Below are 24,868 nucleotides of genomic sequence, written 5' to 3'. Positions count from 1 at the left end.
CGGGAAATCCTTATAAGCAAAATATGTTAACGAAGCATGAAAAGCACAAAAATTAAATTAAATCCAATAGCAGTAGCAGCAGCGACGGTGGCGGTGGCGGTGGCGGTGGCAGCCGCAACAGGAACCACCACAAAAAATTAGCCTACACCGCGGCGAGGCCTTTCCTTTCTAAAAAGCAAAAACAATTGAGCAATCTCTATCTCTATGGCAGTCCCCTGCTCCTATTAACACATTAGAAGAGGCCACAAAACCCGGTGGCACCACGGGGAAGCAAGCACCACCGCTGCACCATGCTGCACACATCAGATCACGCACCTCGCCACCAGAGCGCCCCGGCCACGTCAAGGTTTTGCAGCTGTCAATAATGCAACTCCCGCCGTTTGATCAAGTGAACCAAATTATTGTCTATATCCTTTAGCGCGATGGGGTAACCCCGATTCCAGGTTCCAGATGAAGAAAAGCCCAGTTTATTGGTTCCTAGGCGTGGGAATACTTGAAGAATACTTTAAAGTATCTTTAAAGCTATTAAAGATAAAGATACAGGGTAAAGTGGCCTCTCTTATATGCTATAAACTGTGCATTCAATCCACCACATACATTATTCTATATATCTCAAAAATCTATTCTCAAATATAGTTTTATATCCGCCGGATCTCCCCTCATTGTCCGACGTAGGTAAGGGAGTTTCGAAGGCAGTTCCCTGCTTTCTGCAGATCCTTTTAATTGCGGCATTCGGTTATTAGGGTATAAAGGCTTTGGCCCATTGGTCAACGGTTTGCCTCGGCTTGTGGCAAGTTGCAAGTAGAAGTTGCTCTGCTAGCTGCTGCCACCGCTGCCACCGCTGCCGCCGTCTCAGTTAGCGCCAAGATTTATGTGATCCTTAAGATTTATTGGTTTACGGCATTGTTGTTGCAATAAAAAACAACAACATTCATAAATTATCATTAAACGTTTAAATGTGACGCAGCGGCAGCAGCAGCAGCTCTGGGGGCGCATATGCAGCATGCTGCTCGTTGCTCGCTGCACGTTGCACGTTGCGCGTTGCAAGTTGCAAGCTCTGTTCTGGCCAGAGACAGAGAGAGTCTTTTGCTATCTTTATAATGAGCCAAATGACATATTTATTTGTTGTAGCTGCAATCAGCGTTCAACCCGCTGCTCAGGTTGCATGCAATTTCTTTTGGCCGCACTCGCACTGCAGTCGCTGTTGCAGCGGCAGTGGCAGTGGCAGTGGTAGTCTCCGTCTGGAGTCTAGACATGTGGCGCACCAGAGGTGACAGTTGATTGTCATTGTTGGCATATTAAAACAGGCTCACCGTCTGCACGCGCCGCCAACGATGGGCTGGGTTTAGGCCCAGTCCCACTTGCAGTCCCAGTCCCAGTCCCAGTCGCAGACCAAGACCCAGAAGGCCTCGACTCGACTCGACCCAGCCAGCCCGGCTAAACGGCGACAGCCACTGACAATTGACACTTTTGGCCGAGTCCCGGCCCTGGGCTTCCCTGCCCCTCTCCCTCCTTTGCTGCTGGTTTTTACGGACACAATTTCAAGTTGAACTTCAGCTAGCAATTTTGTATGCAATGTGTGCCTTAAACCTAAAGAAAATTGTGACAGACGAAGGGTTTCGAGCGAAGGTTAGAGCAGGGACTAAGGTACAGACGGGAGACTCCAAACGGAACGCACAAAAGAAGATGGCAATGAAAGGATCGGAGCACACAGGAGAGCTCGGAATGGAGCAGGGATCGAAGAAACAAGACTACGATTTGTGATATGAATTGGAAGCAGAGCTGTGTAAAAGTCTAGGCCAAAGAAAAGGCAAAAGACCCCAGAGAAGACAATAACAACTGGAGGCAATAAAGAAAACAAACAGAGAACGGCCCCACGATGGACCATAGACGGGGCCCGAATCCATAGGAAGGGGGCAGAAAAGGCCTGCACAAGCCAGGCTCAAACCCTTCTGGAGGCAACTTACCGATGCGACGCCTCTGCAGCAACAATCAGGCCTGGTCTCTGGCCGGGTCTTGGCCCCAGTCTTGGCCATGCAGGCCATGGCCAATGGCCACAGACAAAGTGCGTTAATAGCCAAGACACACATGGCCAAAACACCGCCTCTCCTCCCACCCCACCCCACCCCATCCTGCCCCTGAGCGGTAAGGGGAGTCCAGGACAAGCAGCTAGCGCGCCTTTTACAAATTTTTATTGAAAAATATTAAATTCTCATTAAGGCAGGAGAGGACCAAGCAGGTTCCCCCAATGTGTCCCGGCAGCAGCATCATTTTCCACACTCACACAGAGGAGGCTTTTCTGCACAGTTTTTTCTGCGGTTTTTCCTGAACGAACCCGAACCCCGAACCGAAGTTGGCGCGCGCTCGCATGCGCCGATAGACTCGCTTAGATAAAAGATGATTTATGGGTTTTATGGTGTGATGGGAATTTTAATTTCCAGCATTTTTGCTTAACAAAATTAAACATGGTACGACTACCATGAGCGACAGCCACATAGGAGATGCTATAGGTATATGGATGCTAGAGATGGACGGGAGATGGTAGATGCTGGATGCTATCGAGAGGAGGGTACTCGTATGGCTATTTGGCTCTATTTGGGATCCGGCAATTGTCAAATGAGGCGACCGGGCGATTGGGCGACCTCCTCTATAGACGATTCCATTTTTAATTGAGCCAGAGCGCACAGCATGTACCGCGGCAGCAGTGGCAGCAGCAGCAGCAGCCAGGCCATCTATCTGCTTGCAACGGACCAACTTGCAACAGACGGGCCGCTGTCCATTATGCTCACTCACCTGTAAAATAAATGGCAAAACTGCCAAACACTTTGGTCCGCTGACAACTTGCAGTGCGACGAGACGAGAGGCGATGCGGAGCGGAGTGGAGCGGAGCGGCTCCTTCCATCGTTCCAATTTGATGCAGAGGACAAGGATGAAGGGGCTGTGGATGGGGCACCCACTGCTGTGATCCGAGGTCCCTCTCTCTCTCTGAGGCACAGTGCCGTCTGTTTACCGTTAGGTGTCAAAGATTTCATGCCCCATGTCGCAAACTAACGACACACAATCGATCACAAATCAAATGGACAGAAGCCACAGAGGCAGAGTTGGCCGCAGAGGCAGACCCGCAGTTGCCGCAGCGCAGTTGCCTCTGCTGCCTCCGTTGCGACAGTCATCCAAATGTGTCTCAAAAATCAGGCCGCGGCCAATGCAAAGCCGTTTCATAAATTGCACATGACCTGACGACCAGCAGCAGCCTGCAACTGCAACTGCAACAGCAACAGTAACAGCGGCAAGATGCAGCGGCAGCCAAAAGGCAGCAGAAAGGCATAACAATAAATTAAAAATGGATGTCGATGCCGATGTGGATGTGGCTGTGGCTGTGGACTCGGACTCCATGTATGCTGTGCTGTGCCTCTTGCCGCAGACTCTAAAAACTGCAATCCTCAGACTTGGAACTCCTTCAATTTCAGCTTGGAATCGGATTTGGACTCAGATTCGGATTCGGTCTTGGGCTCTGGTCGATTTGGTTATGGGAGCACTCTTCTGTGTGATGGACAGCTGCCGACAGCAGCAGCCACACATCGTTCCCTCCCAAGGCTCCTCCATGCTCCAGTGGTGTATGCGGGACACAGATCCCCTCCCGATCTATCCGACTCATTGATGGACAGAGTTTTGTCCGGTGCAAAGCATTGGATCGCGACTTTATTGGTTTTTAATGATCTGCGCTGTGATTTTGAATGCTTATCCAAATGTATTTTGTAGATACGTGGTATGTGTGTGGATATCCCCTATCGATGGGATGGATGCTTTGATTGGAGCTCTGCTGATCCCCCTTCGAAGGGAGTGTCGGCGTTCACTTGAATTTTCATTAATCCATTTGCGTTTCAATTTCTTTGCCTTTATCGAGGTAAGCCCCGTTTCGACGAAGAAAAGATTTAGGTGCTGGCACCTGCAGGGCATTCATCGCGTCGATCAGTCTTAATTAACGCAACTTCTCACTTTATTTACTTTTACTCATTTGCATCCCGTTTGGGTCATTAAACCTGACCTCTCCCCAACCTAACAGCTATCGACCATTATCTCGGACCCTTCTCGTATCATAGTATCTGCTCCTCCCTCCCCTCAAAGTGCCAGTGGCAGTGGCAGTGGCAGCCTCGACGCAATATTGACCTGACCCAAGGCATATTAATTAACCCAAAAAACCGGTCGGTTATATTTGTCTAACCTTTATGCTAAATGCGGTGACGGCAGACCCAGACGCAGACCCCAGCCGACCGGCAGTGTTTGGAACGGCAGCCGTTTGGCTACTGTCCGTTGGGATGTACATACATATGTATGTATTTGGTTATTAATTTACCAATAAATTGCCATGGCGTATACGTAATATTTCACAATTGTGCCTTAATGACCGAAAGCGTTATTCATGCACTGATTTCCGCTGCAGGTGTCATCCAATCCCGATCTTAGCTGGAGCTCCATTGCTCTCACTCCCTGCTGTCGCCGGAGCAACCAGTTATGCGTATTAGCCAGCTTCAGCTTTAGCCATACTTCCAGTCTTGGCCTCAGCTACACTCCACCCCGTCAGTAGCTCCAGCTCAGCTGCACAACCCTGCCCTGCCCGTTTCGCATTGAAATTACAAATGACGAGAAATTTGTCATCTTTATTATTGCAAACAACGCGCGCAATGCTCTGCGGCAACGTTGCACAGTCGACGACAAACGACAAACGACGACGACATCGACAATGCTCCCCTGGACAATTGCCGGGGAGTGCGTGCCACGCCGCACACAAAGGCCGCAGCAGCAAAGCAGTTGCTGACAACTTGCCACACATCTTTGGGGAGCCGCCACCGGATCAGTGAAGGAGATGGAGATGGAGACGGAGGAGGAGGAGGAGGGAGCCTAACCACTTGGTTAGCCATTGCCCCATTGTGAGCTCAATTGATTTTTCATTCAAATGAAAATCCACAACGGATTTGGCCACGGACCCCGTAATGAGCACAGTGTCCGCCGTACGTCTGCATATGGTACGAAAAAAACGTATTTGCTTTTCTTTTATTAAAAAAAATAATACAATTTGTTTTGCTTTTTGTGTGTGTGTGTGTGTTTCTGGGAGTGTGCGTGGAGCTAAATCTACGATGACAGTTGGGACGCGGCAGAATGCTGTTGGGATTAGGCAAGGAATACAGTGCGTTTCATAAGTCTCGCGAAGACGGGTACTTAAAGAAATACATATGTTATAGAAAGGGTATATCTTCAAAAGGGGAAAAGGGAGAAAATGGGGAAATTATACAATTATACAAAAGTTGAATAAACATCAAATAAAGTGGTTGATAAAATAGTCTTTGAAGGAATGTAGTCCGTTTTACCCATCAAAGTGAATCCAACACTTATTTCTCATAGCTTGGAAACGCTAGGCATACAAAAATACAAAAAATTGAACTCCCTTCTCTGGAATTGCCCCACCAATCCACCATTAGCTATCCACCCTTGTTCTCCATTAACTCTCATATCATATGCGTATAGTGTATAGTACAAAATGTGTATAGTAGGTATATCCTATATATGAGAGAATTTCTATTTATATAAATATATTGCTTTGCTTGGCTTCTTCTGGTTTTTGTGCCTCTTTTGTGTCGCTTTTTTTTTTTTTGTTTGTATTTGTTTCTCTTTTGTTTTGTGTGGTATTCGAGTATAAAATTTTCTACTTAATAACCAATAAAAAATTTCATCTAAAATTAGTTAAAATTCGCCTTACCAAGTATATCTAGATCTACATATGTATGTATATATGTATATACACGCAAGTTGCTAGCACCAATCCAAAACTATCTGTATATATAATCTGTATGATCGTACGAAACTATATGGATATGTTCTACGAGTATTCATATGTATGTGTGTACGAGTAGTAGGTTTACAAATCCATTCGTAACTTGGCTTCTGAAGGCAATTGTCTCTGGGTTGTGAATACGTGAATGAATTTTACAAATTCTTCAGCTCTAGAACTATGGATACCCTATAAATAGATTGGGCTTTGAGCCCGCTTACCACTAAATTGAGCTACTTAGGCAATATGGAAAATGTGTAAAATCTGGTCTCAGTTAATGAACAATGGATAGCGATTCGTGTGTGAATATAAATAGTCAAGAGCGAGCAGCACCTTCGATGAGTATTCTCGGCGTCTATATAGATATGTTTTGTATGCACTATATGTATATATGTATGGCCAGATCGGCAGTCACAATCCTCATTCCTTCTGAGCCCTTCTGCTCAGTGGCGGCGCATGTGCAGCGACAGATGATCGGAGCGGCTGAAGCTCCTCGTGCAGAGCTGACACCGGAAGGGCTTCACGCCCGTGTGCTTGCGGTAGTGGCGGGTCAGCTCGTCGGAGCGGGCGAAGCGCCAGATGCAGCCCTCCCAGGTGCACACATACGGCTTCTCACCTGAAAAATGTTTCACAGCGTCAGCAATAGACACACCCCAATCGTACACCCCAAAGCATCCCCATCTACTCACCCGTATGCGTTCGCTTGTGCGCCTTGAGGTGCGAGCTTTTGGTGTAGACCTTGTCGCAGCCTTCGGTGTCGCATTTGTGTACCTTGCGGTTCTTGGAGAGATCATTGTAGCCGCCGTTGGCCGTCGCGTCGGAGGAAGTGGATCGCGCAAAGGAGGAGGCTCCGCCGCCAAAGTTGATGCCGCTGAAGCTGCTATTGTCCTTGCGCGTGGCGCCCAGAGCCATGCCGCCGAAGGCCGGATTAAGGGCAGCGTGTGGCGACCCCGAGCCAGCGTAGCTCTTCCAGCTGGCGGAGGATGAGGAGGAGCAGGCAGGGGCCACCACCGACTTGCTGGAGCTGCTGCCCGGCGGTGAGGTCTTCCTCGCCGTTTGGCCGTCACTGAACTTGTAGGGATTCTTGAAGAGGCTCAGCAGGCTGAACTTGCGGTCGTAGTCCTGCATGAGCGAGGAGGAGTTGCTGCTGCTGCCGCCGCTGCTGCCATTGTTGTAGCTGCAGCTGTTGTTGTTGTCCTCCTGCTTGCCGCTTCCTGAGCCGGCGCCACCACCGCCGCTAATCCGGCGGTAGGTGAAGAAGAATGGCGACGCGGCAAAGAATGGCGAGAATGGCAACTTGGACACACCGGAGGCATAAAGTTGTTGCTGAGTGGGCTGCTGATGCTGACGGCCAAAGGCCCCCAACGACGAGGCACCGGCCGAAGCACCGGCCGCATAGCTGCTGGAGGTTGAGGATGATCCAGACTGCTTTCCATTGCTGTAGTTGATGCTGCTATGGACTGCTTTGGTGGTCGATGAGGATTTACAGCTGCCGCTGCCGCTGCGGCTGCCACTGCCGCTGCTGCTGCTCCCATGCGAAGTGCTGGCTGCAATGGAATGGAATGGGGGAAAGAAAACCAATTGAGATTCGGTTAACAAAATGGCCAAAATGGTCGTCGACTGGCGGGAGAGCGACTTTATGGCCGCGAATGCCTAATGAGACTCGTAAATGAACCACTGACTGCCTGGCTGCCCCGTCTATATTGGCAGAGTACTCGTACAACCTACTGCCAGCCACAGAGGATCAGGCAACTGCAACAGCCACAGCATCCCAGAGACTCTCCGTGTGGAACACTTTGCCTTGTCAGTTAGGAGTTTTTACACAATTTCCTAATTTCGTTTGGCCGCCTCATTGCATCAAAAACGTTTGCATGTCGCGTATTTTATGGCCGACAGACAGCCAAGACTGCGACGGACAGCGAATCCGTGCAGTCGTGATCCATTTAACCTGTACTTCAACCAGACGACGACTGCCAGTTGCGGCTGCCAGTTGCAGTGGCACCCGGGCCCCAAGACTCGGGACAAGTGTGTCGATTTTGGCGCCCGCGACATCAACATCAATTGCGGCAGCAGCTGCTGCTGCTGACTGCCAGCCGTTCGTTTCTTCCTTTACCACTCTTGCCACCGACAGTAGTCCGCTATGTATGTACCTTCCTCGAAGGGTGCCCCGGCCACCAGAGTCATATAAAAGTTTGCTCAATTCTCGCTTCTGGGCTACTGCTGCTGCTCCACTCCACTTGGCCACTTGGCCACTTGTCTTGGGTCGCCGCACAACCGGGCCAGCAGAGGGGGTAGAGGCAGGGCCGCCTTTGCTTATTTTTCTTCACTTTTTCTCTTACTTTTTGTTGAAAACCTCAAGTGATTCTCAGCGCTTGTTTTGCTAGGCCTTAAGTAATCGATAATTGACAGTCGCAGCTGAGCTGTATCGCTCATTACCCCGAAGGTTTACGAAGATCAAATTGCTAGTCAGAATATTTACGTAGTTGCCAATTTTGCATATGATTTTGTTTGCCCCCTCATCTTCGATCATTTCGATGTGGGGCACGCCCATTGATGGTTGAGTGCGCTGGCTTGAGTCACGCATGATCATTATAAATGTGCCTAACCTTGCGACTAAGCAAATAAATATTGTCTGAACGTAATTTAGAACTGATTTTCTTTAACCTTCAACCCATGGCTGCTCCTTCCTTCTTTTTGTGACGCTCTCTTTATAGTTGCGCTCTCTTCTGCTCATCTGTTCTGTTAATTTGATAATCCTCCCATGAAAACAACAAGAAACGATACATTCTGCATATTCCTCAACCCAAACCGATTCTTCTATGATTTATGATCAATTTTCTCTCATATTCAGTTGCTCTTCTCGACCATCGTGTGTACTGTGCGTAAAAGTGTGTCTAAAGGTGTGCGAAATCTTGCAAATTATAAGCCACAATCTACAGTTGAGAGGTATTTATAATTTATTCTTATAAACCCCCCCCCATCATCCCCCCTCGGGTTCTCGGGCTTTCCTGGTTAGCACATTCAATTTTCACTTGCTTTTTGCCCGCTTCTTGACGTTTCTTTCCCGTGTGGATCTCGTTTGTCAGTGGGGCTAAGACAAAGCAGCGAAAGAAAGAAAAACGAGGAAAAAGCGAACTGTACAAGTGACCCAGGCTTAAGTGCTTTGTCAAGCCTGCAACTATATATGACCGAGGGCCACAAGACCCAGTCGGAACTGACCGGAGATCTCTCCCTCTCTCTGGGTCTCTGGCTTGCTGTGAAGTGAGTGCTGTTTCTGGGGTTGGGACTGGTCCGTTGGTCCGATGGTCCGCCGCTTGTTTCTTAGCCTCAAGTGCTTCGAGTGCGTTGCGACTGTCTACACATGTGTACCAGGTCTCTGTTGATGCATTTGTAATTTCCATGCCAGAGAGCGTTTTGTTTCCCCAGCACCCAGCACCCAGCACCCAAGCAGCCAAGCCTCAGGTCGCCCAAGGTAGCAACAGACCCAAAGAGGGGCTTGAGGTTGAGATCCGTTAACTTGGCCCAGACCAGGTCCGAGTCCGAGCCCGGGCCCAGGTCCGAGCGCGTTATTAAAATTGATGGCATTTAATTGAACTGGCCATCAACGTCAGCCCACAGTGCAGTGCTTTGGAGTTGAGGTTGAGTCTTTATGTTTCTGTTTCTGTTTCTGTTTCTGTTGCTGTGCCCCATTTGCAATTGCGCCTGCCTCCCTGGAAATGGTAGGGAAGGGAAGGGTAGCTGGTAGGCTGGAAGGCTGGAAGGCTGGATGGGTAGCTGCCGCAACAGTGGCTTATGGGCCCAGCTTTAGCACCAGCTCGCTCTGTATGCTGCATGCTGTATGCTAATGCGCATTATGTGGCAACTCTGTCTGTCATATATTTCTCGTCTCTCAAACGGCCATTCTCCAGCGAATATATCCCAGTGAATGTTTCCCTATGTCTCAGTGTGTGTAATCACCGCTTTTACCAAAATGCACACGCTGACTTCATATTTCTGCCAATTTAGCAGCAACATCGGTGGGGCAACTGTGGAACGATGGAGTGGGGCAACGGTGCAACCATCAGGCGGTGCACCACCAGGCGACCCAGAGATTCGAAATCACACTTGTGCCTATTGCCAAAGTGGTGCAATAAAAAAAGTGAATGTTGCCCCCGAGTGGCGATGCTATATAGACAGGCTCCTCCATCTCGGGCTCCTTTGGCGCGTCTTCAAATGGTCGTCGCGTTGCGTCGCCTCGTATCGTATCTGGCCATAAACTGCTCATTTGACTCTGCCAGATTTACGCTGGCTACCTCCCAGACTGCCTCTCTATATCTAGCTAGATTGGATCTCCTCTCCAACCGTCTCCAGATAGGCTAGATCTCCACCCCTCCGACCCTCGCTGCGTACTGGGACGTGCCGCCCCACAGTCGCTGCGATAATTATGATGAGACGAGATCGTACCAAGACCAAGAAAAGTCATTGCTCAAGCAATGCACAGTGGAACCTCTTTTCAAGGATTTCGTAGAACAAATAGAAGCTTGCCTATGATTTCTGAGCTCCTATTTTCCTAAGGGTAGGACAGATGTTATAGAACCTACGACAACAATAGTTAATCAAGATATTAACAAATTTCCGATGATTTTTGTACCTTTGAAACCCCCTGCTTCTGGCCACCATTGCTGGAGAGCTCATTAGAACTTCAATACCGTCCTCCCTTGTCCCACTGTACTGCACCGTCCAACAGCGTGTGTGCGGTGTGTGCAATGCAATGCGGATCTCGCACCAAATGCGACTGCAAGACTTGCAACTGTGGAAGCAAGAAAAACCGAACACAGGGCGAGTGAGGATAGAAGGTAGAAGAGACAGGGAGAGAAGGGAAGAGAAGAGAAAATACCCACCCGAACAATAAATTACAGAAACAGTTGATAGGGTTTAATGTGCACTTGGTGTGCGATTGGTTATAATTGACAGTTCGCTTGGCTGAAGCTTGACTCGGGCCTAGCCGGGTCTCCGGTCTCCGGTCTCCGGTCCCCGGTCCCGGGTATGAGTCTCAGTCCGAGCTCTCGCTCTCGCTCTCGCTGTCGATGGCGACGTGCTTGGCCAAGCGCACCACCAAAGCACCAAAGCACCACACAGCACCATCGTGTGTTACGTTTGCAGCCACTTAATTGCCAGGCGCGCGCGCACTCGCTTACTTTGATTTACTAGTTGATTTTTGATTTTTATATAAAACTGTCGTATTTAAGTTATAATTATGAAACAACACGGCGCATGAGCACTGGCAATACTGGCTGTACGGCGTATCCGTATTTCGCTTTCGCACTCGCATTTTGGCCTCGGATTCGCAGCCGCCAATGGGATGGGATGGGATTCTGCAATTTTCACACATGAAAATGAAACGTTGCGTTGCTGGCTTTCTGGGCCACCACATCGTTTGACCAACTTCGAGGCTGACCGCATCGGATCGAATCGGTTTGGGCCACCGCGAGTCGCATTGAATTTATGGCATTGCGCATACGCCGTGGGGGCAGCCGCAAGCTAAAATCCCCCTTTATATACCCTCTGCAATTGCTGTGGCCACAGCTTTTTGTTTTAGCCATTTTTCACACTCTGCGGGCGTCTTTTGAACCTTGAAATAAAAGTTTTCCCACACTGCACACTGAACACCGAACACCACGGCAAGGCATTTCGATTTTCCTTTTGGCGGCTGCCATGCCATGCCTTAGCGTACTTTACCTTACCTTATACCTGCCTTCTGCCTGCTGCCTGCAGCCTGCCTGTTTGCCTAGTGCCTGGCTAATCCAGCGCCTGATTCCCAGAGAGCCCAAAATGGTAACAGACGTAGACTTTGTGGCAGCAGGGAAAAAAGCTAATGAGCAACAACAGCAGTCGCAGCGGCAAATGCAAACTGCACCTGCCAAAGAGAGCCACAGAGCCAAATAAAAGGAGGCACTAGGAAAAATAAAATGAAGTCAGGAATGGCGAAGATGAAATGCCCTTTCGCTATCTGATCAGTCAAAAACTGCCCTAAATTAACAATACTATTCTATGTCATTCCACAATTAAAGCTGTTCTATAGCAAAGGACAAATGGATTTCCTCCATAAAATCGATCGAACCACTTATCGTTTATTAACCTTCCTTAATATGGAAATTTCCTAATTTCCTATTGACAACCTATAAATTTCTTCGCTCTCTGTTATCCCCAACAATCTCTGAATTCTGTTATGCCTTACACTCCTTTAGCGTATTATAAATTTTCAGCGAGGGCTGCCCACAACAAAATCAGCAAACAGCATCGCCAAGACGTTGGCGGCGCTTCGTTAGTGGCTGCCGTTGGTCCCTCTCCCTGTCTCTGTCCCTCAGTGTAGCTGTCTCTCCTTCGCACCCACTGTATCTGTGAGTGTGTTTATTTTTTTGTTGATTTGTTTTTTATGAGCAAATTGTGCAAATATCTTAGAGCCGGCAGAAAAACGCTGACAACTAGATAAATTTAAATGAATTTCTGAGACTCATAAGCTGACAGCGAAATGGTCGATCAGAGTCGTGTGTCGTGTGTTTGGGGGCATGCCTCGGATGGAGTTCTTGATCAAAAGGCGGTAGCCAGATCAAGAGAGCAAAAAAGCGACCAACATTTAATTGTTTTTACTACCAATTATGTATTTGTCAAGTTAATTGGTATGTCAACGCAACTAGTTTTTAGACCACTGCAGCTGTAGACCAGGCTTCAGCCTCAGCCCCAGCTTCAGTTCCAGCTTCAGCTCCAGCTCCAGCTCAAGCTCTGGCTGTATCTGGAGTCATCAAAGCTGACCACCGCCAGCGGAGCAAACGCCTGACGCATTGTCAATAAGCTGACGACGAGGTACGGACATGGACACAGAGACACAGAGAGCGAAGATACAAAAGCAATGCCAATCATGCAGGCATTTTACACCATGCCTTGGTCTCGGATGCCGCCGCCGTCGTCGTCGTCGTCTAAGCCAAAAAAGCCAGAGATCCAGTGAGCTAGCGAGCCAGATCCCCATTCAGAGCCAGGCAACACCAAGAGCCAAGCGAATGCGAAGGCGAAGGTGTGAAATAGTTGGACCCGGACCAAACCATGCCTCACAACACCGCACCTCTTCGCATCGCACCTCATCCACACCTCATCGCCCAACCGGACTCGTTTCAGGCAGCTTCGCTTGTCGCCATTGATTGTCAGCGCGTGTTCTCTCCCAGCCAAAGACGATGGCGTTGATGGATGGATGGATGGATGGATGGATGGATGGTCAGCACTGGGGCCTGTCCCAGCGAGGAAGAGGGAAGCTCTGGCCTGCTCTGGAGTCGTCGTCTCCCCGCCCCTACTCTGACTTATCGCTTGATCTGTGAGTGCTTAACAAATGCTTTACGCTAATGACAATTTTGTTATACATTTTATGCATGCACATACGGACACAGACGCAGACAGAAGCAGAGCGCGGGCACAGGCACGGGTACGGGCACACGGCGTATACGCAATGTCCGTGTCGCTGTCGATGTCGATGTCCATGTCGATGACGATCACGCTCACTATGATGATGGTGATGATGATGATCGGACTTAAGGATGGGGATATGTCGATGGCGTGGATGCGTGTGCGATAAGGCGACGGCAGCCACTGTCGATGGACAAGCCGATAAATAAATTTATGCACAAGCCCGACGAGGCGTAAAATGCGCAATTTGATTTAATGCCCATGTGTGTGTTTGTACTCGTACTCGTATATCTGTGTGCATTGATAATCGATTTATGGTGTGTGAAGTTTGTTTCCTTTACTTTTGCATTTTTTGTGCCTACTCTGCTGCTGCTGCTGCTGCTGGTGCTGGCTGCTGGCTGCTGCGATTCTTTCTCTCTTGGTCGTTTTTTTGTGTCATTGCTAATTGTGTACAAATATGGACAAAAGCGTGGACACGGCCTCTGCGAAGGCGAAGTCGCAGTCGAAGGCTTTCTAAATGGCCAGTAAGTAGGCAGAGGCGGCTGCTGCTGCTGCTGCTGCCGCTGCATCGGGAATCGGCCATCGGCAGTCGGCAGTCGGCCAACTCGCCTAACAGGCGCTTTAAAATGCCTGTGAGAAATAATTTATGCATTTCTTTGTCTGCCCGGTCGTCGTCCGAGATAAACAGCGGCAAAGCAGTTTAAGTGGTTTCCTCTATGGTCACCACCTATCCTATAGCTCTGCCATATAAATGCTACGGTCGAAGAATTCTGATTGGGCGGGGATTGGGGGCACGGTGCTGCCATAGCTGGGGCAGAAGGCATTAAATGATCGTTTTATGCAACATTTCATTGATTTATTGATGCGCATATGTAATCGATTGGGGCTGGCAGGAGAGGACTTAATGCCGGTTTCACTTAACACAATACATACATATTTATTTATGTATATACATATCTCTATGCTCGTATAAATGTGGAAAATGATGAGAGCTGGAAAATATACAGCTCTGAAGAGAATATATCGATAGTGGAAGTAAAGCAAAAAGAAAACAGGAACCCCCTCTAAAAACATACAATTTACAACATTTTAGAAGTAAAATACCCCACGAACCACCTGCTAGACACTGCGGTCAATTTAGAACTCCCCAAACACTTGTTTTAGCTGGTTATACACATTAAGTGCTTGTTTAATGTACACGATAAATGATCGAAATAATTAAAGATCCTTTAAACAATTCCCAGGCACCACATACGACATTCATTAGAGTCGTTTATCGGTGAATTAGCACCCTGCAATCAGTGTACCGATGTACACAATACCCAGTATTATCGATAGATTGATCGATTGTGTCTGTTAAGCGGAGACTTTAACTACCCCCTAAAAAGCCCCCAAATGAGTCCGAAAGGCTGGTAGGCAGAGCCTGGGATACGAGTAGTTAGCCCAAGTGGGGTCTCTGTGCGGCGAATGCCCTCGGACGGACTCGGAGCTGGAGCTAGAGCTGGGAATGGATTTTGAGTTAGAGTTGGAGTTGGAGCCTCGAGTTGGAGTATGGAGTTTGGAGTTTGGAGCTTGGAGCTTGGTGAGCGGTAATTGCCGCGTGTTAATTCAAACAAATGTCGGGGATTGCACATTTAATGTGAAAATGAAGAAACATTGCGCACAGAGTCTTTTGGCCAGGTCTAAACTAATGTACTTATGTGTGGAACAAACATATACATGTATATGTGCATGAACTTGTGTGTGTGTGACCATGAGAGAGTACTTGTGCTTATGTGTGTGTTTGTGTTTGCCCCCAAACGAGCGTCGGGCTCTCTCTTGCTGTGGCGGGGCTTCGAGTCTCTGGTTAGGTGGAGCGAGTGAAATAAATGATCCCAGCTTCATGTTTAATTTATTTGAAAGTTAACACACATATAACAACACCAGCTGGAAGAAGCGACCAGACCAGAGACCAGAGACCAGGCCTGGCCCGGTGACTGTAAAACAGTTAAAAGCAAAAACAAAACGAATCTACAAGGTGGAGACGATGCCGGCTCGTCGAATGGTCGGGCTGGATGGCTGGCTGGCTGGATGGCTGGCTGGAGCACGGCATTAATGCGTCGTAATCACACTAAGCAGACATTAAATGCGTTTTCGCTGTTTGAGCACCACCGCACCACACCGCACCACAGCACACCACTCCGCAGTGCAGCACCACCTTAAATACAACGTCGTTGAGGCCCGGGCCCGGGCCTGGGCCTAGCCAGGCGAGGAGGAAGCAGCAACGCAACATCGACTAGCGCCTAAATGATTGATAAAATAATTGCTTGCACGTGATGCCGAGAGAAAGAGAGAAGAGAAACAAAAGAGAAAGGCCGGGCCTCACGCAATGCCCCGAGCTCCATTCCCGACTCTCAAGTCCCAAGCACCGACTTCAAGTGTCAACTGGAGGCACGGTAGAACCAAGCCCAGCTCCCTGTGCCTTTAAGGAGTTTGCCCAGGCCCGTCAATCAGTGGAGGAGCTATCGTAACTAAAGCAATCCGAATCCAAGACCAAATACACCGAAAAAAGCATTGAAAATCTAACGAATTATAACGTGGGAAACTAACTGAGAGACACACTATCAGCACGGAGACTCCCAGAGAGAACCTCAGAGCAGTAGAGAGAGACAGGGAGGGACAGCAGCAGGCACAAATTGCCGCAGTTAACGGTTCCTGTTTCATCGCAAATTTGGTTGAGCGGCAGAAAACAGAAACAGAAAAACGGAAAAGCCCCAACAGAAGAAAAAAAAAGATACAGAAACAGAAACCGAAAGACAAGCGCCTGAATGAAGCTTCCAAAAGGCAACAAAGCGGCAATGCACAAGGGGGACACAAGGCTCCACAGTACAGTGGTTCGAAGTTTAAAGAAAATATACAAATGATTGATAACCAAAGAGTTGGAGACTCTCTAGAGAATTCTTGTGAAGATCTATAGCGAGTGGCAGAACAAATCAGAGATACCTATAGACCTTATCGACTGTCCGAGCTATAAAATAAACCCGATTTCAACATATCCCTTAAGAGAAAACCAATTAGCTAAAGCCTTCGAAAATTCGTCCATTATCCGCTCGATGAAAACCACTGTGCTTGGGAGCTCTGGCAATGCCAAAAAGACTGCTCCACGACAAGTGGCCTCCCGCACGGTTCTGCCCGCCCACTCGTGCGCCACATTATTTCATGCAAAATCATGCCATGGGAACCACGACGACCAACCGATGCTCCGCGAGCAGTCATCCTCCCCAGGTACCCCAGATACCGCCGCAGTCACCCCGCAACGCCCCGACACTTCTTTGGATCTCCACGGAAAAAGGCAGCAAGCAGTCTAGAACTATTACCTTACCCCAGTCCCTGGGCATGGACGACAGCGCCCCGGCAACCAGCACCCAGCATCTCCAGCATCGCCAGCATCGCCTCTGTGAGTCTCCCGACTGCAACTAATGCACAATCATCGCAGATTATTTCATTTAATGTCAATACAAAACCAGCAAGAAGCCATCCCAGGCCAACCTCCTCCGGCTTTAGCTATAGTTTCAGCTCCCCTAACTCCCCAGCTCCCAACTCCTCTGTGGCTGACTCCAACTCTGTCTGTGCGCTTGCCCTGGGACTCGGGATCCTGGCGTGCATTGAAAGCTGAAAGTTTGACACTCCAATTCTCAATGCCGCTGGGCAAACAAATTGAGTGTAGAGCCCGGCAGGAGGGCGACGTCGTCGAGGCGTTTTGCCCCGTTAGTGTTTTGCAAACGAGTTTAAACTGCTGTTGACTTTTGAAAAGTTTAAGGGCCCGAACCAAGCCAGCAGTTGGCCAGGCCATCTCTCACAGCCAGTCTTCATCCCGACTCCATCCGCAGCCTCAACTCCATCTCCAACTCCTCCGTTTGACCTTGCAAAATCGATGTTCAATGTTCGATTTCGGCACATTTTTCGCTTGGCTTTATTTATGGCCCGGCATTGCGATATTTATTTGTGCCTGTCTCGACGGCCGATCCGATCGCATCCGTCATGCGCCCCCTCCTTTTCAATGATATTTGAAGTGTGCAATCAATTTTTTCTTGGTTTCTTTTTTGGGGGGTGAAAACCATGGAAAATGTTTGCATATTGGAAACGATGGGAGAACGATGCGATTAAGATTTACCGAATGACAGAAAATGATTATGATAATGCAGAGCAAGAAATTATATATATAATATGGTTTTACTTATAGGTAAATGATTGTAGGGGTATAGCCTACAGATATGTGCTATACACGGCATAAATTGAGCTATCTTTCAGGTAATTCTATATACAAGTAGAAGAACAGATATCTCTGATTCTACCCCTTGGATCTATTGTAGTACAACTTGTTTGTTTTGGGGATCAATTCTATACTTTTCACTCCTCTGAGATCTGTGAATGCCACAGATTTTCGTCCTTTGCGGGAGCGGAAGGGGGTGGGACGAAGTTTTGAAATATACTTGTAACAATGACATATCACATATGTCTGGATACAAAATGTCGTTGCTCTAGCTCTTTTAGTCTTTGAGCACTAGGCGCTGATAGGGACGGACAGACGGACAGTCGGACGGACGGACAGACGGTCGGACGGACAGACAGACATGGCTCAATCGACTCGGCTATTGATGCTTATCAAGAATATATATACTTTATGGGGTCGGAAACGCTTCCTTCTGGACGTTACACACATCCACTTTTACCACAAATCTAATATACCCCAATACTCATTTTGAGTATCGGGTATAAGAAGACTAAGCCTCATATATCCGCCTTCAACTGGAGTCTCTACCTCGAGTAGAATTACATCTAAGAAGTGCCATCTTCCAGCTGTTCCCACAGTCGGCAGAAAAAGTGGGTCTCCTTTCCAACTACGCGTATATCTTCCCTGAGTTATCAATGGTGCTAACAACCTCCACAACCACCCACCGATGCTGTCATGGAGAGCCTAACAATCCAAGTAAAATATAAACCATGCGGATATCTGAACAATCTTTTAAATTAATTTGTTGTCACCAGTTTGTTGAAATAATCTGGCGAGGAAAACAAATGTTTGCTCCAATCGAAGCCAGGTGGGTGGGCACTGCACCATCCACGGCAGCACCCGGCAGCAGCAGCAAGCAGCAGCAGGCAGCGACACATGCTGCAAGTGGAGCTGCAGCGAAGGCTGTGCAACTGTGGCTGTGGCTGCGGCTCGGACCCCAGAAAACTGCCCAACCCCAAAATTGTTCACCTGTCAAATCAGCGAGCTGCGATCTTTTATTGGTGGCAAGAGGCGAGCGCCAATTGTTGTTGGCCACAGAGCAACTGCAACAGCAGCAGCAGCAGAGTCTGCGGCAGCGGCAGCCGGAGCAGATTTATTTATTTAAGCGAGCCAAAGTGGCGGTGCACCCAATTTCAAATGATGCTGGCTATCCAGATATACACTGAGGGAATACTGAGGCAATAGCACTTGAAATTTTCTATAAATGCAAAGGCGTATAAGGAGGAAGCTAGGTTCGGTAGTGCTTTAAACACCGAATGACCGAAAACATCAATAATTTCTATGCTTTTGTTGTCCTCTCACTCATCTATCATATTTTCGTGTTGTTTGAACTGGAATAAGTATTGGTAGTAGGTAGCTTGGAATGGTCTTCCATTTCTTGGTACCCCTATTTATTCCACATTTATACCACCTTTAATTTATGATCCTACTTTTCTACCTTTCTTAAAGAAATCAGAGGCACATTTCACACCAGTTTCAGTAGTCCCCTCCTCCTTAGAGGGCTTTTTGCCAACCAACCTTAAGATGTTGAGAGGGTTCTCTTCTAGAATTCATATCGCGATCATATTTATCCTTGGGGATGTCCATAGTTTCGCTCAGTGCTGGCTGCAACTGCTGCCCAAGTGCCTGGTCTCGTAAAGACTTAATTAAAGCGTTTTGCCCAGACTCAGTCTCAGTCTTCGTCTCGGTCCCCAAGTCCGAGCCCGAGCCCGAACCCGAAACGAATCTCTCTCTCTGTCTCACTGTCTCCCTGTATCTCCGGTCTCTGGTCTCCCTGTATCTGTATCTCTGTCTCTGGGCCTGTGGTTGTGCTTTGGTTTCGGATTGGTTTTGTTTTGTGGCTGGCCGTTGGCCGAGCGATAAATTCATGCCGCTAATTTGGCAGCGTTAACTCAATTTGTGACCACAAAATGCACAATTTGTCGCTGATTTTGATTGCCCATTGGTTGTTGTATCTGCCTGTCTGTCTGCCCCTTTGTGTATAAATATCTGTGAGTGTGTGGTGTGTGATGCATTGGCCACGCCCCAAATGAACACCCAATGCCTTTACCTCTTGTCTGTGTCTGTGGCTTTGTTTATTGTCTAATTATAGTGTGCCCAGGCGAAAAAGTGGAGTTGAAAACCGCAACAGACTGCTGCCGCTGCTCCATGCTGCGAGGGAAACGACTCTCTCACTGTAGTATACCCCATCTCCAGCTCCAGCTCCATCTCCATCTCCCTATAGCCATCGTCATCATCTCACGAGTGCATCCAACTGCATTCGGTTTTATCAGGTCTCGCAAATCTTTTCGCCACACAATTGACTGTCGGCTCTTTTTTACTCGGATCTTACTCTGCCTTTAGCTTCAGGGGTCCGTCCACCCCGTCGCACCCCGCCTCCGGCAGGGTAGAGGCAGGTCTATAAAAAGATTTTCCCATAGTTTGCCGCTTCATATTTTAAACTGATAAAAGTGTGAAGTGGCTGGAAAATGTGGTTCAGCTTATGCATAAAACGCGCCATCAGAGAGTCGACTCGAGTCGAGTCGAGAGTCGGCAGCCTTATAAGGCTCTCAACTCTTAAACTCCTAACGGACCGAGCACGCACTCCGACTCTCGACTCCCGACTCCCGACTCCGACATCATCTCTAGCTCCAACTTGGACTCGGACCTCGGGACAGCACCAGAAGCAGCAGAAGTTGGACTTGGACGTGGCTGTGGCTGTGGCTCCGCTTCGTTTCGATTCGATCCACTAACTGGCTCATAAATCTCAGCAATTAATTTTTTAAAGTGTTGTCTCTGCCCCAAGACTCTGGCTCTGGCTCTGACTCTAACTCCAAGTCTGAATCCGATTCAGAGTCTCCTCGCCGTGACAACTGTCACCAGGTACACACGTTAAGTAAATAAAAATTTGCTCACATTTGTTTTTCCAGCTTTTGCGTAATTTGCGCAGGAATTTTTCACTCTTTTCTTTCCTTTTTTATTTTCTTTGTCGACTACTCGTATATCTTAAGATTTGTAAGATGATTTAGGGTAAGCAACTTGTTGTGCAATGGGGGGCATGGAACATAGTTGCGTCCAATGAGAGGGAAATTAATTGGTGGGTTGTTCATTAAGACAATTTTATAAGGGGAACTCAAGGAGGATCAGAACTCTGTTGCTAATTGGATGATTTAAATGTAAAAGAAGGATTACATTTTTGAATGGAATGCCATTAAAAGAAGGATGTATAACAACCTAAATGGGAATTCGATAGATAGGCATCGCATACCAATGATAAATTAAATTTACATCCAGAGAAGTTATTTCAAATCAATCCAAAAATTCTTTGTTATTTCTACATAGCCATTGTATATCCTTTTATCTCTCAATATATATTCTCTGAATCACATTCCTTAATCCCATCCGTAACCTACGCCTAGATTCCTTCCCTTCAGTTATAGTAATGCGAATATTAACCCATATACCTATATATGTATGTATATCGGAATTTCTGAAAACTTCTCACACTGATTTCATAATCGAATTCATCAATTATCTATATGGCGTATATATGGTATATGGCTTCATTAGGATTACATACAACATTACACCATTTGCCGGCCTTAATTTCCTTGTACACCAGCCACCGCACACCGTCCACCGCACACCGCACGCCGCACAGAAGAAAAACACATTCAAATCGTTAGGCCAAAATGTGCACAATTTTATTTTGCCAATAATTTGCGAAAAAATATTTTCACGAACGTGGGAAAACTGCCGCCAACGTCTGTCCATGTTGTAATGGTCGTCTTTCCACCAAACAGTGGCTCCCCTCTCTCCTAAGGCCCCTGTCCCCAACGCGCTCCATAGTTGTCGATCCCTGATCGGGACCAACCGATCAACAGCAGCAGCAATCCATGTCAAACTGAAAATTCAACAGAATTCGAGCGCAGTCGAGTCTCTGCCTCTGAGTGAGCAACAGTCAACCAATTATTTTTATCGATTTGGTTGCTGCCACAAACGCAGACGCTGACGCTGAAGCTGAGGCTGCCTCTGATGCTGACGCAGTTGCATACGCAGACGCAGGCTTTTCATAATCAAATGTGTGTGTATTTTTTTTGGTCCGACTGTGGCATCACCAGCTCCAGGACTGCTCCAGCTGTAGCTCCATCTCCGAGCTGCTGTACACTGAATGCGCGCTCAGCTACCAATCCGCATCCGACTCTGAATCTGTCTCCGACTCGGAGTCCCACTCCGACTCCGACTCTTGCGGCTGTGGACATGTGGCAGGCGCAAATGTGCGACTTGTTGTACAATTTCAAATTGAATTAAATGATTGAATGCATGAATGAGTGACGCTTGCAACTGGCAGACTGAAGACAGCAGACGGAAGACAGAAGACTGAACGCAGCGAACGCAGATTGAGCGGCTCAAATGCACTGAGGGAAAATAAGTAGATGGAGGCTTTGGAGGAAGCTTCTCAGAGAGGTGTAATATTTTATAATAGAGGCATTTATCTAGAGTAAACTGTACCGCGAATGAAACCCAAATTTGTAGATAAACTTTTGTTTAAACCTTTCAAGATGGCATCATGCAATCCCATGCCTTTTTTTTGATTGCCCTTCCATTTCTCTCAGTGTACCAGGCGTATGGGAGTCAGGTCGCGTCGCTCGCTCTCTGTGCGAGTGTTGAAAATCCTTTCAATAAATAGCTAAAGACAAGTAGCCGTTAAAACGCATTCAACGTTCAGCTGATTCTGGTTGTTGTTGTTGTTGTTGCTGTTGCACCAGTGGTTGTTGCACTGTTGTTGCACTCCAGAGAGTGTGTTTGATGGTGGCTTGGAGCCCAACATTTGATTCATGATGCTGCTGGTCGGAGGAGGAGGTCTGTCTCTGACTTGGGGGCCAGGCTCCGTGTGGCATGTTTCGTTTGTTGCGTTTTTGATCGCAATTTGACAATGCGAACAACTGCAACAGCAACAACCACTGCAGCGACGGCAACAGCGGCAACAACCACAACAGCCACAGCCAGACAACGCTAAAATGAACATGCGCCCGCTTGTCATTTAACATTTTTATGATTTCCAACATGCAAAGGCAATAACATTGTGGCAGCCTCTGGACATGGAGAAGAATCTAGTGGGGAGCCAAAAGGCAGGAACAGTTGGAGCCAGGAGGAGGAGGAGGAGGATAGGATTTGCAAAATTGGTCTTCAGCTAGACTTGGCTTTTATGGCTTAATTGAAATGGCCAACTAATGAATGGGAATGGCCAAAAGGAAGGCATTTGCAATGCCAAATGGATATGGCCTCCATTTACATGCAGAGCTCTCCTCCACTCCCCTTGCAGCGAGACTCTAATCATATCCCGAGAGACATTTTGGCCAAGACCTGTCGACTGTTGAATGCTAACGAAATTGATTGAAGGAGGTTGACGCTTTCTGCATTCTTCTAAATAATCGACGGATCTCCCTATGATCCAGTGTTCGGTTCCATCGATAGGCTTACAAATAGGAACTCAGCTTTTAATTCTTTTAATTTTTTGAGCTTGATCTTCAGACGTCGATAAAATTTGCATCAAATGTATATCAAAAATTCATCAAACGCACATCAAGAAGGCCATTGAGCCATGAGAGACAAGAAGGGATTTAATAATTGGAAATATTTGTAGAAGTTTTAGTGGTTTAGTGCTAATTTATGACAAGCCGCTTTACAAAAGATTTAAATTTAAACTAGAATGTATTTATTTTTGGATTATAACGACAGGGATTATAGTCCATTAAAAATACCTATTGCGAAATTGCGATATTATTTTCTTGGAAAGAATTTTCTTGACTTCCTATGACATCCGATGGACCCTTGACAAGATCTGGGTCTGGATGAAATTAAATTTTCTTCCGTTGTTGTTTCATGTATTCCATTGTGTGTCGTGAAAAAGTTCCCCCAAAATATCGAAACGATCAAAATTGCTCCAGAGTCGAGGCTGAAGCCAAGGCAGCACCGGTGGTGGGGGGGGTGGGGTGCAGAGCGGCTGTGGCAGCATCCATGGGGTACTGAGAGGCAGAGCAGATGATAGATCGAATTAAAAACTAAGCCAAAGTCTCTGTCTGCCCGTCGACTGTCCGTGTGCCCTGCACTGAAGTCAATCTCCGAGAAGCACCGAAAGAGACGATCGATAGACAAAAACAAAAATCAAGAAAGAGCAGCAGTCGACCAGCAGCAGCAGCAGCAGCAGCAGCAGCAGCAGCAGCAGCGGCGGTGGCGGCATAAAAAATAGAACGTGAGAAATATTATTCGATGAAGCGCCAAAGTAAACGCTTTGAAAAGTTGTTAGTTTATTCCCTCTTCCTCTTGATATCTCTCTCAGTTTTCTATAGTTTTCTGTAGTTGTAGGTTTTGTAGCTGTTGTGGTTGTAGTTGTCGTTGTCGTTGTCTGCAACCCATTTTGCGCCTGCTACACGCTACTCGTCGCAGTCGCAGTCCCCGTCGCCGTCTTCGTCGTTTGAAACCTTTCTGAAGGTTGATTGTGAAAGTCACGATTAAAGCAAAGTCACACTCCCCGAATCGAATGACGGACTTGGGCTTCGATTTGTGTCTGGTATCGCAGAGGTGTTGCTCGCATTCATCCAGAATTTAGCAGTTCTCTTTGAGGTTTTTTGGCGGATATTTACCATACGGGTATTGGCAATCAGCGGATCAGCGGATCTGCAGCGGCTTGTGCGCGTGTCATTAAAACGCCGACAACGTTTGAAATGCACCGACTGCAGTGAGTGAATGAAATGAGCGTCTCGCAGAGGAGTCTTGGAGAGGGGGTGTGGAGGTGTCTGAGAGAGGTGCAGGGCGATAGAAACACGGCAGAACACACCTATTCGGGTTGCGAAATTGTCGCCAGTTAGAGACACACCCCGTCCCATCCACAGCGGAGAGGGGTAAGAGCACTGAGAGCCAGAGACGAACCGAACCCGGAGCTGCTTTACCATTTGCCGCATTTATTAAAATCGTATACCCTACACAAAAATAACGGTTCGCTAGGTTCGCTGAGTGACATGACATTTCTCTATAAATTCTCCTTGTAGTGCGTCAAGAAGTAAAAGGAATGGAATAGGGCTACTCATGATTTACATTACCAGGAGATTATACCATATAACATTGAACTATATTGAACTCAAAGATCAACATCCAATATTAATATATTGCAGAGTTTCCCATCGTGGCTCCATGGATCCTCAAAGATAAGCTTAAATCACTCGATACAGATGGATGAGAAACTCTCAGCAGATAAAGGAAACCTTATAACGTAAATTCCAAGTCATTCAAAAGGGTATTCCCTATTCTGAATGTGCCAGAATAAATGGCTTCTCCACACTTATTATTTCTTT

At 47.5% G+C, this 24,868-nt stretch overlaps 1 protein-coding gene across 1 annotated transcript; it reads right to left on the bottom strand.

Annotated features, from left to right (window-relative positions):
• Nucleotides 1-5,091: 5,091 nt before the first annotated feature.
• On the bottom strand, nt 5,092-7,597 carry LOC108157961 (Krueppel-like factor luna). The gene is made up of 3 exons (XM_033390657.1): nt 7,556-7,597; nt 6,517-7,480; nt 5,092-6,443 (listed from the first exon to the last, which is right to left on the bottom strand). The coding sequence occupies exons 1-3, from the start codon at nt 7,595-7,597 to the stop codon at nt 6,271-6,273; spliced, it is 1,179 nt and encodes a 392-aa protein (XP_033246548.1). The 3' UTR covers nt 5,092-6,270.
• Between the last annotated feature and the right edge of the window lie 17,271 nt (nt 7,598-24,868).

This window comes from Drosophila miranda, chromosome 3 (assembly GCF_003369915.1).
Source record: "Drosophila miranda strain MSH22 chromosome 3, D.miranda_PacBio2.1, whole genome shotgun sequence".
Taxonomy (NCBI): Eukaryota; Metazoa; Arthropoda; class Insecta; order Diptera; family Drosophilidae; genus Drosophila; species Drosophila miranda.
The sequence above is the reverse complement of the archived record's forward strand: the minus strand, read 5'-3'. Positions and strand labels throughout refer to the sequence as shown.